General features: G+C 46.0%; 1 protein-coding gene across 1 annotated transcript in view; it reads right to left on the bottom strand.

Annotated features, from left to right (window-relative positions):
* The window catches only part of Sim2 (SIM bHLH transcription factor 2), a 46,543-nt gene that overhangs the window by 26,761 nt on the left and 5,074 nt on the right, over positions 1-14,708 (bottom strand). Inside the window, exons 2-3 of the mRNA XM_048803946.1 lie at positions 9,942-10,024; positions 6,981-7,070 (exon numbers count right to left, since the gene is read on the bottom strand). Of these exons, the coding sequence (XP_048659903.1) occupies positions 6,981-7,070; positions 9,942-10,024 (173 nt within the window). The remainder of the gene's footprint in view (positions 1-6,980; positions 7,071-9,941; positions 10,025-14,708) is intronic.

Here is a 14,708-nt window from a genome sequence, read left to right as displayed (position 1 = left end):
GCCCTCCAGCCACATCTGTGTCCGCCTGGACCTGGCTCTGCAGGAATGGGTGGTTCCAGAAAAACCCCACTACTGGGATATTTGCACAGAGGGCCCTGGTGGTCCAGTTCCTGACTGCGAGCACCTTTAGAATGTTCTCCCAAGCATGGATGCCACTCAAGGATATGCTATTGAGTCCTTGAGACCTGCACCCCTTCACAGATGGGCAAAGGCACAGAAAGTTTCAGAAACAGCCACCAAGGCAGCCTTCTGAGCACTGGGGCACAGTCCTGTTTTCAAGGCTCCTATTAGTAGAGTTGGGAGTGACAGATAAGGACAATTGTCAGTGTATCCCAGTATTGTTTGGAGGAGCATCAGGAAGAATGACGGTAATTTCAACGCAGCCAGTGGGAACCCCAAAGCCCAGCATGTGAAATAGTGCCCTTGGGAGGCAAAGGACCTTGAATGGGTTTGAAGAGTCTTCACAGCCCTGCCCAAGGGAGGTGTGACCCTAGGGAGCACAAGGAGGCTGTGGCCGTCCTGTGTCCGGCCAGGGCACATTTGGAGACTACCTGCTGTCAGTCAGGGGGCCATCTACGGAGAGGCAGCCCTGCAGGTGCCATGTGCCATGTCCCACAGCAGCATAAGGCCAGCCAAGTGGCTCAGTGAGAAGTTCTCCCGGGAGCCTCCGGGGCCCTCAGCTCTTCACTTGGAACCAAAGGGCCATGGAGAGGTGAAGTAATTTATCCTACTCCTCCCATCGAGTTCTCCTAATCTGTCAAGATGTGGCAAACTGCCTTCTTTATTCAGAAGAGGTTGTTTCTGGTCTGCTAAGTAATTTCATCCCCTCAAAAGGCTTGCATGGCTCCACTCTCTGCATTGTTCCTGGAGCACCTCCTTCGAATATGAGGCAAACAGAGCACAGAGAGAATCCTGTTACAGACATCCCCCTGTCACCTCCTCAACAGCCACCTCCCGAATCTGGGCCTCAGCGATCGACCTCAATGGAGATTGACCCATGTGAAAAACTTTTACGTCATTTTGTTGGGGAAAAAAGAGAGAGAGAGAAATGAACCTTCTTCTTTCAAGTCATTCCTGTTAGCCCTTAAAAGGTTTTAAATAAACCGGCAACATTTAAGCCAGCCACATGAGACAGAGCAGTCTCCTTTATCCTGACGGCAGCTATGGGGCACATTACAGACTGCTATCAAAATGGGGAGTTTCGAGCTAAATACTAAAGGAGCTGGATTTTTAAAGTCATTATTTCAATGGCTTACTATATATGTGCTTATTTATATATTTATTTTGGGGGCTGGAGGCTGAACCCAGGACCTCAAGCAAGCTAGACAAGCACTGTGCCATTGAGGTCCAGCTTATTTTAAAATAATTATAATAATAATAATGTTTTGGTATTGGCCTGTAATGGATACCCTTATCCATGTTTTAAGGGGAAAAAAATGATCATTCTGGTTTGCTTGAAATTCTTTTTGAGAGAAAAAATAGTACTTTGCGGGGCTGGGTTGTAGCTCAGTGGCAGAGCACATGCCTAGCAAGTGTGAGGCCCTGGGTTCAATCCTCAGCACCACATAGAAGTAAATACATAAAGATATTCTATCCATTTACAACAAAAATAAAAAAAAATTTAAATAGTACTTTACTAATGTCTCTGTTGAGAAACACCTTCAGGGACTTGCAGGAAAACTTGTATCTCTACTGTTTAGGGGTGGGACTCGTGTTTTAATCCCCAAAACTTTTCATCTATTTCCAAAGTTCCTGTTCTCATCAGAGATTGGAGAACCAGGAGAGTCAAGAGGCAGGGAAGGAGGGCTTGATTTTCTGAGTTCTTGGGTCCATTATAAAACGGACAGGAAAACACTAAGACTGTCTAGGAAGTAAAACAGCCTTCAAATAAAGGAAATGTTTTTACAGAACAAATTCTGGAATGATAAAACAGTGCTGACCTTAACTCAAAATTATGGTTGACATGTGTTTCCTGTATTTATTTATCTATTCATGCTTTTCAATGCCGGAAGAAATGTGACTACCTTGCAGGAAAAAAAAAATGTGTGTGTGTGTGTGTGTGTGTGTGTGTCTAGAGAAGGAGAGAGAGAGTTGTTGCCATAAAACTCCCCGGACTCGTACATCAGACTTATTAAAACAGAACTTCGATGTGATCCGTTATTATTTGTAGAACCCTGCTAACTACAAAATGAATGACTTTTCTACTAAGAGCTTTTTTATGTTTTGCTGAATAGCTTTTCCTCCTGCCAAGAAAGCTGCCTATGATAAATACAACACTAAAAGGGTATATTCTGTGGGGAAGGGCAGAGTCACTCGGCACTGGGGAAATGCACATTACTCTGTTTTGGGTGTTTTGCTGAGTATGGTAAATTGAGCATTTAAAAATAAGATGGTTTGGGTTTCAGGGTTCAAGTTATGTCAACAAACATAAAACATCGTCCTTTCTCTTTATTTCAAAAGTGAAAGAATTTGGTCTTGTGCCTCTAACCTACACGGTTGCTGTTTGTATGATTGTGTTTCTGGTATCAGTCTCAAATATTACATTTTTCTTTATGTGTCTCATAAACAGCTATTTTATATGAAAATGTATACTAGTAACCTGAATGTTATACAACATGGAACTTTGGTAAGGAAATCTGAACCACAAGGATATTTAAAACTATATATAGCAGCTATACAGGGATTGTTTTTGCTTAAATATATGTAAAATAATTACAATAATAAGAACAAAAAAGGAATCAAATCCGTTGGTAAATGTTCAGTGAACGTTATGGATAAGAGTGCTTCCCGGCACTACTTTTCCAACATATTGAAATGCGTCTGTATGTTTTTGTGCCTGCAAACCTGACAGAATTCCCAGGTTGGATGCATCTGTTTTCTAATGCTCGGCCTCTGGACTAGGTGGACAAACTGTACTTTCTCTTATCTCTGCCGTTTTTAATACCATAGTTTAAGAACAATGACCTCTTGTTTACTAGCTTAAGATTTTAAAAAAAAATTCACTCTGTCATAAGACGTAGATTTTTTAAAATTCCAATACTGGTATTAAAAAAGTTTAATGAATCCTTTTTAAGCCTGGTGCAGCGGCACATGCCTACAATCCCAGCTACTTGGGAGAATGAGGTAAGTTCGAGGGCAGACTGAGCAACTAAGCAAGACTTGCCTCAAAATAAAATAAACATGGTCTGGGGGTATAGGTTAGTGGTAGAGCACTTGCCTAGTATGGAGGAGACTCTGGTTCATCTCCAGCATTTAAAAGGAAAAAAAAAAAGGCTTTGGGTTTGAAGAATATAAAGAATCATTTTTACATCCTCAAATGTATAATTCAGGTATTTAGATAGTACAGATCAAAAGCAGGACAAAACAGAACAATTCTCTTCTGCTGTGAATTTTCACGCGATTATGGTAGAACTGATGGGGAAAGGTATGTTCCTATGACCCTCTACCAAGGAGTGTAACCTTGACTTAACATGAACCTCACTTAATGAGATAATGTCACTGAGAGTAATTGAAAGTTCTAGGAACACAGACAAGCACCATGTAAATATAAGCTATTACTACAATTGCTATTCACCAGAAAACCTTTTAAAGCATTACTCTGTCTACTGGGTAAAATTTTACTAATATTTTTGTGTGCATGCTGGGGATTGAACCCAGGGCCTGGCACATGTTAGGCAAGAACTCTACTACTGAGTTCTATCCCCAGTCCGTAAGCCTATTTTATTAAGGTTTTTGGTTTGTTACATTTGTCCAATTCTTTGCTAGTAATGAAAATAATCTAAAGGGTGCAAAACATTTTTTAAAAGAGTATTTGGGTATTTGACATCCTATTCAATACTTTATTTTACTGTTTAAGTAAAGAAGACAGAAAAAAATACACATTGCAATTCTACCTAGATTTCCTTCTGTGGAGTTAATCATGAACAGAAGGCAGATCTAAGAGAAAAGTTTGTTGTTGCTTATTTAAACAGTTCACCGTGGAACACTCCCCAGCCACTGACCAGGGGCTCACACTGGCATTAAAGTGTTTTTGAAGCTGCAGACGGAGGCTAACACCCTCATCGAGGAATCAGAAAAAAAAAAAAACAGTTGCCCTACATGATCAACTTGATTTATCTTTTTTACAATTGTCCTTTCACAGGCAACAAAGAAACTAAAGGAATCTCTACAACTTGCTTAGAAAATGGTCATACCTGGACTTTCTTCCCTTTTAAAACAACGATACAAAGTTGTGTTTTTTGCATATGATGAAAAGGAAACATCATACTTTTATGCTACCTCCATTTCCTCATGTGGAGTTAATCTTGACAGAAGGCTTAGTCATTACCTTTCCAATGTGTTGGTCATTCTTAATTATTGTGTTCATAATCAACAGAATCTTTTTCCCACATAAAAAGAGTCTGTGTGGGGTGCAGGGTAGGCTGGTAGGCTGAGCTGCCTGAGTGACAGATTGCTTAAGTTGTGCTCAGTACCTAATGATGTGCCCACATATTCCAAGTGACCGAGCAACCCTAAGAGGACTGTAGTTGCAAACTGTATTTAATGAAAGTGAGGCTGTCTGGCTTTTGTATAGCTCTCTATAATTCACAAATCACACAAAATGGTTATTCTGATCTGTTTCCCAGCATGATCTAAAAGAGAGACAGAGCAGGCACTACCATATTATTTAAAATATAACCCCAGGACATTAAGTTCCTGGATAGTTGAATTTATTTCCCATTTTGTTTTGACTGCTAGGGATCTCAGATATAAATTTAATACTGAAAAATAGTGGTCAAATTGATTTCTGTGATCATACGCAGAAATACAACTTTGTATCGTTGTTTTAAAAGGGGGGAAGGGCCAGTACTACCATTTTCTAAGAAAGTTATAGATTCCTTTAGCTTCTTTGTTCCCTGTAGAGAAGACAATTGTAAAAAAGATAAGTCAAGTTGATCATGCAGGGCAACTGGTTTTTTTCTGATTCCTCGGTGAGGTTGTGTTAGCCTCCGTCTACAGCTACAAAAACACTTTAATGCCAGTGTGAGCCCCTGATCAAAATTTTTTTGACAAATCGTCTTAAAAGTATGTGAAATATGTGAAATGTTTTATCTTATTTGTGACAATAAGACTATCAAAAGTAAATTATAATTTTAAAAGGTAAATAATCCATAGATTAGGTCAGAAGTAGAAACCAGTCTAGGTGCAAGTAAATGGTTCTGATTAATTCTAAAAATGTAAAGTAATAAATTTCTTTTTTCTTTCCTTTCCATTTATTTGTGGGGGGTTGGGGGTGAGGGGTGGGCAGGGACTTATTCAGCTAAGCACATTCTCTACCACTAAACTGCTACAACCTCCAGTCCCATAGAAATAGTAAATTTAGTCTTCTCAAAACATTTCTCAGTCTGTACACATATTTATCCCACGGTTCACATAGATGCAAGAGTCAAGCTTTGGAGGTTGGGGTTGTGGCTCAGAGGCAAAGTGCTCACCTAGTATATGTGAGGCGCTGGGTTCAATCCTCAGCACCACGTAAAAGTAAAATAAAAATATTGTGTTCACCTATAACTAAAAAATAAACATTTAAAAAAGAGTCAAGATTTGATAAACTATTTGGGATAGCAGGCCCCATAAGAGAAGAGAGAGTAAGAAACAACCTTCTAAACAATTTTAATATGCAATTTCCTTTAACAGACTTTGCATAGGAAACACATAAGCCCACTTGGATGTGGAGAAGGATGTGCATACATTGGAAGAGATGGCTGTAAAACAATGACAAGTTTGTTTTTTTTTTTTTTTTAATGTATTGGCAGAAAAAGAAAAGGAATACACCAAACTCAGGTTCCCAAATTTGGTAATTTTGTTTTTCAATGAGAAAAACTCAAGTAACATTAATAGGCATGTTCCATTTGGGCTTAACTGTGGAGGAGGGTGGACAGAACAGGTCACTGACACGCCTTTCTGGAGCCCTTGTTCTGTTTCTGTCATTCATTGTAGTATGTCCTCACTTGTGATGAAAAGTCACGCTGAGAGCTCACAATATAAAGGAACGTTTAGTCCTGGCATGTATAAAAAAATGTGACTTTTATCTCTCTGTTCCACGCTTGTTAAATCAGAGATGTGAAAGGGAAACCCAGTCAGCTTCTCCCTATTGGGGCCATCCACAGGCCCAGACAGCAGCCGGACCCTCCACCCAACCCTCATCTGGCTGGGGGTCCACAAGCTGAGGTCATCTCTTCCTTCTAAGGGAGGAACCCCCTTTTCAGAAGATGGTTTCACTTTTCCAGAAAAATGGGTAATATTTAAATGTTCTAAAGAAACCAGGACCTTGCAGTGCAAAACAGTAGTAAACTGAATTTTATGAGTTTCTATCACAAGCATATAAAATGCTTTACTGAAACAACCACTGACCTGGAAAAACTCAGGAAAAATGACCTTGAATTCCATGTGAACACTCATAAATCTACCCCTTCCCTTTCTGTCTCCCCAAAGCACATGCTGAATAAAATCCATGTTCTACAGCAGCTTCCTCTCACCTCACAGCAATGCACAATACCATGTGCAGCCCAGCATGTGTGGACTGACTCGAGGTCCCCTGGGGAAGCTCTTTCCTGTGCCATCTAACATCACTAGGTGAGCAGATAGGGCAGGGCATAGGACAGACTCAGAACAGGGCTGGCCACAGTGAAGACATACTGGTCACAAGCCCCAAAGGAAAAAGAAAGGAAAAAGGTAAAAATGCAAAAAAAAAAAAAAAAAAAAGAAGAAGAAGAAGAAGAAAACTGCATGGGCATCCTATTAAGAGAAATTTGGGGCTGGGGATAGAGCTCAGTGGTAGAGCTTGTTCAATCCCCAGCACTGGGTGGGGGTGGGGGTATTTTGCAGTTATGAATAATGTTCATATACAAATGCAGACTCATTTTCAGGCTAGGCAAAGCTCTCACAATCTGCTACCATTTAATCGAATATTTTGATTGTACATAAAATTAGGCCATACCTACCTGGGACAAACCTAAATGAACAGAAGCCGTCTCGGATATATACATGATTTTGCCATCAGATGCTACCACAAAAACAAATCCATCCAAAGTCTGAAAAAGAAAACGTATCAGGGTAAGAGATGTTAGTTCTACACCAGCATTAAATCTAGAAATTTTGCTGTCACTGGGCTGGAAGTGAAGTGGGAGGAAGGTAAAAAGCTCAGTGGTGAAGTGTTCACCAGCATCCATGAGCCCAGCACTGGGGGAAAAAAATCAACGCATATTTGTTAAATTCAAAAATGAAGCCAGGGCCATGAGGACCACAGGTGACAACACTCAAGGTTTATTTCCCAAGCCAGGCTCTGAAATGCTTTTAAAGCACTTTAAAAACAATCTTACATCCACATCACAAAAATCATGTGAAACATTTGAGAATTCCTATCATGCTCAGTTTAAATGTAGTAGCTTTATTGTTTGGAGTTATTTTAGCACTTAGCACAAATCCGGAGTTCTATGGTACTTAGGGGAACATCCACTACTATATAGACCATTTAAGTCATAATTGGCAGTCATTTATACCACTAGGACATACTCTTTATTTGCCACAATATTCTAGTTACCCATAAGTACCATTTGAATAATAAATTCCTACCACTGCCGCTCCCCAGAAAATAAAACAAAATACCCGATTATTTTACCAAAGTCTATAGAATTAACTATTTCAACTTGTAAGAGATTGAATAACTTTTGCCAAATTCAAGGAGAAAAAGTATCTTCTGAAAAATTAAAACTAACCAAATGAAATTCTGATTTTTACCTAAGCCCTCTAAAAATAAGGTAAAACTATAAGAGATAATTAAGACAAATAAAAAGGTAATGATTATTTTTCTGTGTCAAAGACTAAATTTTTGAAAAAGGAAACTGTACTTTATTTACTCATTCATATTTTAGATCCAGAACCAAAGAAAAGCAATAAAGTTTGTGAAAGACCCATACAATCCGCAGTGCAACTCCCATAAAAAAATATTCCAGATTAATTTCTGGCCACAAATTCTATTTTTACAGCATGTAATTGAAACCAGATTACCTTTGGGTTTTCAACCCCCCCCCCTCTTGGAGGTGGGCTATAAAGAACGTAGCAGAAATGAAACTTGAAAGATATCCTTACATTCTGCTGTCTCAAATACCGTTTGCTGCAAAAATTCTTTGCTAACTAAATTATCACTACCTTTCCCTGTGCTAGGTTGAGACCAGCAACTTGATTATGTCTTACTTTCAGGTTTCTAACTCAGCTACAACACATTTTCCTAACAGAATCTGGGACATTTCAGAAATATAAACTATAAAGCAATTTCTAAAGTTACAGACACTTTGGTGTATTTTGCATAGTTGCTAAACTCTAAAACCATTAGAGACACATTTAACAAAACAGATCTCTTGCAACATCTAGGAAAACAAATAAAAGTGAAGAAATTATCATAATTAAATTCTAAACGTTGCCAGCAGTAGCTTAAAAAATAATATTCTTAATGGAAAACATGGAGTGTGCTTTCCTAGCTTCAATTACCTAATTCACTTACATGTATAATAACTGCAAAGACGACCATCCACACACCACTCAGGAATTAATTAAATGTAAGACCTCTGGAAGTGTTGACTTTGCCCACCAGACTTTCTCTGAAGTTCCCCTGCAAGCACTTAGTTGTCCCTGATATTAGTGTCACTTATAATGTGGACAGTATGAAACACGGAAAACATCCAACGCAAAGCTGGAAGGGAGGGCAGCCGGCGAGCCGAGGGCGTGTGGGCCAGGCTCCCAGAGAGCGTTACCTCGCCGGCTGCTATGCCACCGCAGTTCTCTCTAGTTGTGAAAGTTCCGGGTTTCAAATATTCCCCCATTCCCTTCTCCCTAACACATGTATTTTCAAAAACAAATCATTCCCAGGCATTTGGGGCAAAAGTTTTGAAAAGATCTGGTTTTTCAAAATGCAGACCTCAGGGACCCACTCGCAGATCTAAGTCACAATGCCCTGCAGCCAACATCCTACCCTCCCCCCTCCCCTTTTAATGGAAACACAAAATAGAGGAAATGCAAAATAGGTCTGGGTAAGCATTCTTCTGGGGGGGGGCGGGGGTGTTGGTGAATGAATCAGGTCCTTGATGAGGCTCTGTAAAGGACATTGCTGTCCTCTGCTAGCGCCAGATGCTGACTTGGAAGTGGACCCTGGTGCCCAGGTTTCCCATCCCAAATTCAATACCGGGGTACCTATCAGCGCTTCTATACTGCAGGGATAGAAAGCTGAGGTCCTGGCAGTGTAGCAGTCTGGGACCAAAAGGCCGGGGACTGGAAGCGCAAAACGCCTGACCCCAAACCCAGCGACCAAGATGGGTGGTGATACCAGATGCTAAAGTAACCTTTTGAAAAGAAACCTGGTCTGTAATAAACTCTGCATAAGTGCCAACTGTTGCTGCTTCATTATTGATGCTGTCGTTTCATTTACGCATTCCTGCGCGCGCGCGCGCGCGCGCACACACACACACACACACACACACACTCACACTTGTTAAACCCTGCCACATTGTGGCTCCATGCTTCCTGATCGGTGCTTCTCTGGCTCTAGAGCCTGGCCCGGTGTCTGGTACAAACCGAAGTAAGGTTGAAAGGATTTAATCACGTTCAGGGGCGCCTTTCGGCCTAGGTCTGGGTGAGCTAGAAACTCTGGGGCGCTGGGAGGGAGAGGGATGCAGGGTGGGGCTGGGGCTGAGGCTGCACCCGACAGGCTAAGCATCCACGCTTGGGTTTTGACCCTCCCGGGCGGGAGCCACCCCCGCCCCTGGGACTTCTTCAGCTTGGGGGCGGCCTGTGGATTTGTGCCGCGCACCTCGAGACTCGGGTGGCAGGGTCGAAAGGGAGCCCCCGCCCGGGCATCTGCCAGGGCGATTGGCGGCGGCGGCGCTCCTCCCCCGGCGCGGTGGTTCTACCTGCAGCAAGTGCGATCCCAGCTCCTTGGCGACACTGTCCAGGGGCCCGGTGCGACTCGGCTGTCCCCATGCATCTCCTAAACCTGGACAAGGAAATGAAACAACCAGTAAACGGCCGCGTTCAGCTAGAGGCGGTGGCGCCACGCAGAGCGCTCAGAGCCTGCGCCCCCTTGCTCCTCGAGGCTGGAGCGTGCCCCTGCCGCCTCCTCTGCCCAGCATGCCGCAGCCTGTGCCCTCGCAGTCGCCCCTTTGCCCTTGGTTTAAAAGAAAAAGACCTGAGGAGGAATTCCCTTCGAGGTCTCCCGCAGAGTGCCCCTGCTCTCACTGAGCCAAGCGGGCGGACCGCTCCCGCGGGTCGCCCACGTGCTCAAGGCTCTGAAATTGCCGTTTTATTTGAAATGCCACAAAGTAATCTAATCTGCTTTGAAATTGGCCATCCTCGTAGCCGAACAGGGATATCGATTTGACCTGTAAATATTCCCCTAAGGACCTTCTCTTCCTCCCTTCCCAGGTGACGCCCGCAATTCTGCTTTTTCCCAAAGACAGAGAGCCTCAGATGGAAAGGCCCCGCCGTCCAGGGGCAGCTTTTCCCATATTAAAAAAAGAAAAGAAAAGAAAATGTCCCTCCCCTCCACGTTATCCCACAGTCTTCTCGGCTCTCACTGGCTTCCCGGAAGAGCTGTCCCCTTCCAAACTCAGAGCTTCGTGCCCAGGAAGGTTTACCTGGGGGTTTCCGGGGAACACGCTCCATATCCGCCAGCGGCGGGCGCGGGGTGGGCCCAGAGCCGGGAGAGCCCAGAGCCGGGAGAGCCCAGGGTAGGTAAAGGAGAGAGGGGCGGTTCTCGCACAATCCAGAGCCCCTCAGTCCCTGTGCTTTTTAACCGCCTCATCCCCAGAACCTCCTGCTCTTCCCCACCACCTCCCCGACGGCCACCAGTGGTGCAGAAAATGCGTCAGGGGAATGGGGGCCCTGCGCATCCTCTTTCCCTGCGCGCTCGGGCCAGCCGCTGTGACTGGGAGACTCCAGGCTTGCCTCTACCAACTCCAGACGAAGCCAGAAAGCTCCTGAGGAGGCGGCGCAAGGAGGGATAGAAGAACCTTTAAATTTCCCCAGAATCCTTCCGTTAGGGGCCTTGCCTGGGGACCCTCCGGTTAGCACCTGGGCCTCCGCATCAGGAGACAGAGGCCAGTGACCGCCATCTCCACTTGCGCCCTAGCCTCCTTAACCTTCCTCTTAGAGAATACGCCCTCGGGCTTTCTCCCTACTCCGGGAGCTCCCATTTCGGCTCCGACCCCTTCAGGGTTTACACGTCCTCCCGGAAACCGTGGGCCGGACCCAGATCGCGCCCTTGAGTGCGGGACTCTAGGTCAGGAGTCGGCTGAACTAGGCGGGAAGCGCTGGGCTGAAAACCTGGTCAGCTGCAGTGAATCCAGTGTGGTTCCCTAGGCGGCAAGTCCTCTCTAAACCGGGAGCCTGGCATGAATTCCCGGAGAGTCGCTGCGCTGGCACGGTGGGTCTCCTCTCTGACTCTGTGGGAGTCCGGGGCATCGTGGCTTCTAGAGGCCTCCACCCAGGAGGCTGAAAACACAGCTCGAGGCCCAGGACTGTGGCTTTGTAGATCCTTCTTGGAAACAGTTCGGCAACTAGAAAAGGGATGACCTTTCATTTCTCCTCCTGGACTCTAAGAATCAGAGTTCATCCCGGTCTAATAAGGAAGTGGTCAACTTCCACTTATCCTGACATCGCCCCCCCCCCAAATAAAACACGCTGGCAGCTTTTTAATTCTTGGCCCCTAAGCCACCACTGGGTGAGGGTAGGTAGCTCTCTAACCCCAGGAGACTGCTCCCACCCCCAAGCATCCTGATCCTACCAGGGCACCACTTGCCCTCACTCTCAGGCTTTTCCTGCCCCACACCAGGCAGGAAGCGTGGTAGGGGCAATAGAAAGAACCAAGATTTAAAACCAGTGGGACGTGGATGAAGAAAGAATTTAATAAGAACGTAGGAAATCCGATTTCCAAAAACGAACAAATGTGCCTTGTTACTGTCCTCCTCTCCCCTGACTCAGAGTCCTTCCAGGTCCCTGGAGCTGAAGCAGCCTTGGCCCCAACACAGTGCCCAAGGTGAGCAGGGCCTCCTGGCCTTTAGCTTCTTGCAGGGTCAGTAGTCCAAAGACCTGGACTAAACTTTTGGTCTGTGGGAATGGCCTCCAGACCTGGCTCCACTGGCACAAATGTTTCAAAGCCTGCTGAAGGCTCTGGCTCTCCATGAAGCAGTGTGCTAACTAGTTATAGATTTTTCACAGTATTCAAATATTCAAATATCTGAGAGATCTTATTCTCCTATATCACTATAATTTTTCAGAAAGTTCCCATGCCTCTATTGTGCTGATGGAGATTTCGACTGCCCTTCAGGATCCTGGCTGGAGGCATCACCAAATGGTTCCCCCAAGCACTCCCCACCTAGGGACCACCTCACCCTAAGGCTCTGCCAGCTCTTCCATTAGGAACTGCTGTGGTGAGTTCTTTTTTCCCCTCAGCCCATAAAAATATACTTTGGGCTGAAGCAGAGACTGAATAAAGTAAGGTTTGTAATGAAAAGCATCCTCTTGGTAATAGAAAGCCATATACACTCCTGAAAAAGTGAAGCTTTAGGCATGTGGCCCTTACCTGGACCCAGGAAAGGGATTGGTTTGTTTATTTGAAAAGTGGGGGTGGGGTAGAGTTGAAGTCTGGGCTAAGCTCCTTCAGGGTTAGAAGTTGGTGAGCTGTTGGTGGTATTGACTGCTTTCAGAGTTGAGACCTGTTGTTTCTCAGGCCCCAGGTTGGATTTCCCCAATCCTGCCTGCCTCCACAGGACAAGCTGGGGACCTCTGGCCACTGGCATTTAAGGATGGCCAGGGAGAAACTGGGGCTGCTAGGTCAGGGCAAAAGGGAATCAAGCCCACATGCCCCACTTCTGCCAGTTAGCCTTTAGGTACCTCCTTTCCTGCTTGCTCCCAGGGTTTACGGGTACAGGGTCTGTTTTCACATGCTGCCTGTCCTCTGGTTTAACCCCCACAGACTTGCTGTCTGCAGAAGCCACCTAAATATGGTTCCTGTTCTCTGATTAGTCAGCAAACAGCTCATGAGCAACTGTCCTGTGGGGCTTCAGTCAGGCTCTGGGGGTATCTCTGGATGCAGGTCACAGACCATAAACATGGGGCTGCAAAAAGAATATGATTTGGAGAGAAAGGGAGATTGCTTTCCCGCTGTGAGGTTTTCATCTGCTTTGCTCAGATGAGAGGACATCCAGGTTTCTGTCCTTCCTCTGGACTAGCCAGAAGGATGCCTGTGGGTCTGGATGCCGAGAGCTAGGGCCTGGACTTAGGTAAGAACACTAGAGTCAGACCACCATTCTCTCACCTCCCTATGGGACAGAAAGACTTCCCCAGGACTCCTGTGAAAACTGAATGGGGCTAAGAACAGGGAGGCGGCTGTCCCTGCCTCCAACCTCCACAGGAACATTGGATAAGGGTATAAAAATCTAGGACAGGGGCTGGGGATGTGGTTCAAGTGGTAGCGCGCTCGCCTGTCATGCGTGCGGCCCGGGTTCGATCCTCAGCACCACATACAAACAAAGATGTTGTGTCCGCCGATAACTAAAAATAAATAAATATTAAAAAAAAATCTAGGACAGTTGAGGAAGTCCCCATGTCTCACCTCCTGGGACTCGCCTTCTGTGGTTTAGAAGGCAACTTGGCCAGGCCGCAGGGCCTGATCTCCAGTCAAAGCCCCGACCTCTAACCTTTATTTCTTGCCTCTAAAATAGGATTGTTTGGGGATTCACTGAACCCGGCTAAGGTGAGGCCTCGCTGTTTGTGGCTACTGCCATCGCCTTTGTCTAGCCCACTCCTTCGCTGCCTCCAGCCTCCCGTCCTCCAATTATCACCCCCCTGGGGGAGCGGGGGGAGGGTGTGTCTCTGGGGGAGCGCGACCTCTTGCCCTTGGAGGGCCAGATCTGAGGATGCAAGGTCACACATACTCATAGCAAACCACTCCAAAGTCTAGTAGGGTGTGTGGGGGCGGGAGTAAGAAACGGCTTGATCCTCTTGCTCCTCCACCCAAGCACAGGCTGCGGAGGCCAAGTCTCAGCCGGTCACCCCACGACGTTTCCAACCGCAGTCCCTGCGCAGCGGCGGGCTCTGGTAGCTCTCTTCCAGGGCTAACGGGTCTCGTCAGTTTGTGCTGGGAGGAGTTTGGGGCTGGGTACCGCCTTGCTGATCCAGTAGAACCCATAGTTTGCACCTCTCTGGACACCACGATCCGTGTACATTCTCAGGGGTCGCGGACTTCTCCAGCGCACAGGAGTTCTTCTCAGTCCTGGAATCTTTCTGTTCTCTTCGGGGTCGCTGGAAAATTCGCCGTCGAGCGACCCCTGTTCACATCAACCAGGGATCAGGTGTGAAGGGGGTGGTAGGTAGAGACGCTCCCCAAGAAAGTCTCCTTGCGGCCGACGGGGGAAAGGAGGGGAGACGGCTTCCAGCCTGGAGGGCCAGCTGCGAACGAGCGTTGCGCGTGCCCTGAAGACCCCGCGGCCCCAGGACGGAATACGTAGGTCCTGAAAGTGCGAGATGGAGTCCCAGCGGCCGCGGGTACCGAGCCGCGCGCCGCACCCAGAGCCGCCCGGCGCTCCCCGGCGAGGCTTCCTTTCCGCGCCGCGGAGCTCCAGGGTCGGGGTCGGGGTCCGGGGCGCTGGATCTGCAGCTCGCGCGCTCCGGTTACTCGC

This window comes from Marmota marmota, unplaced genomic scaffold (assembly GCF_001458135.2).
Source record: "Marmota marmota marmota unplaced genomic scaffold, marMar, whole genome shotgun sequence".
NCBI lineage: Eukaryota > Metazoa > Chordata > Mammalia > Rodentia > Sciuridae > Marmota > Marmota marmota.
This window is presented reverse-complemented; position numbering and strand designations above follow the sequence as displayed.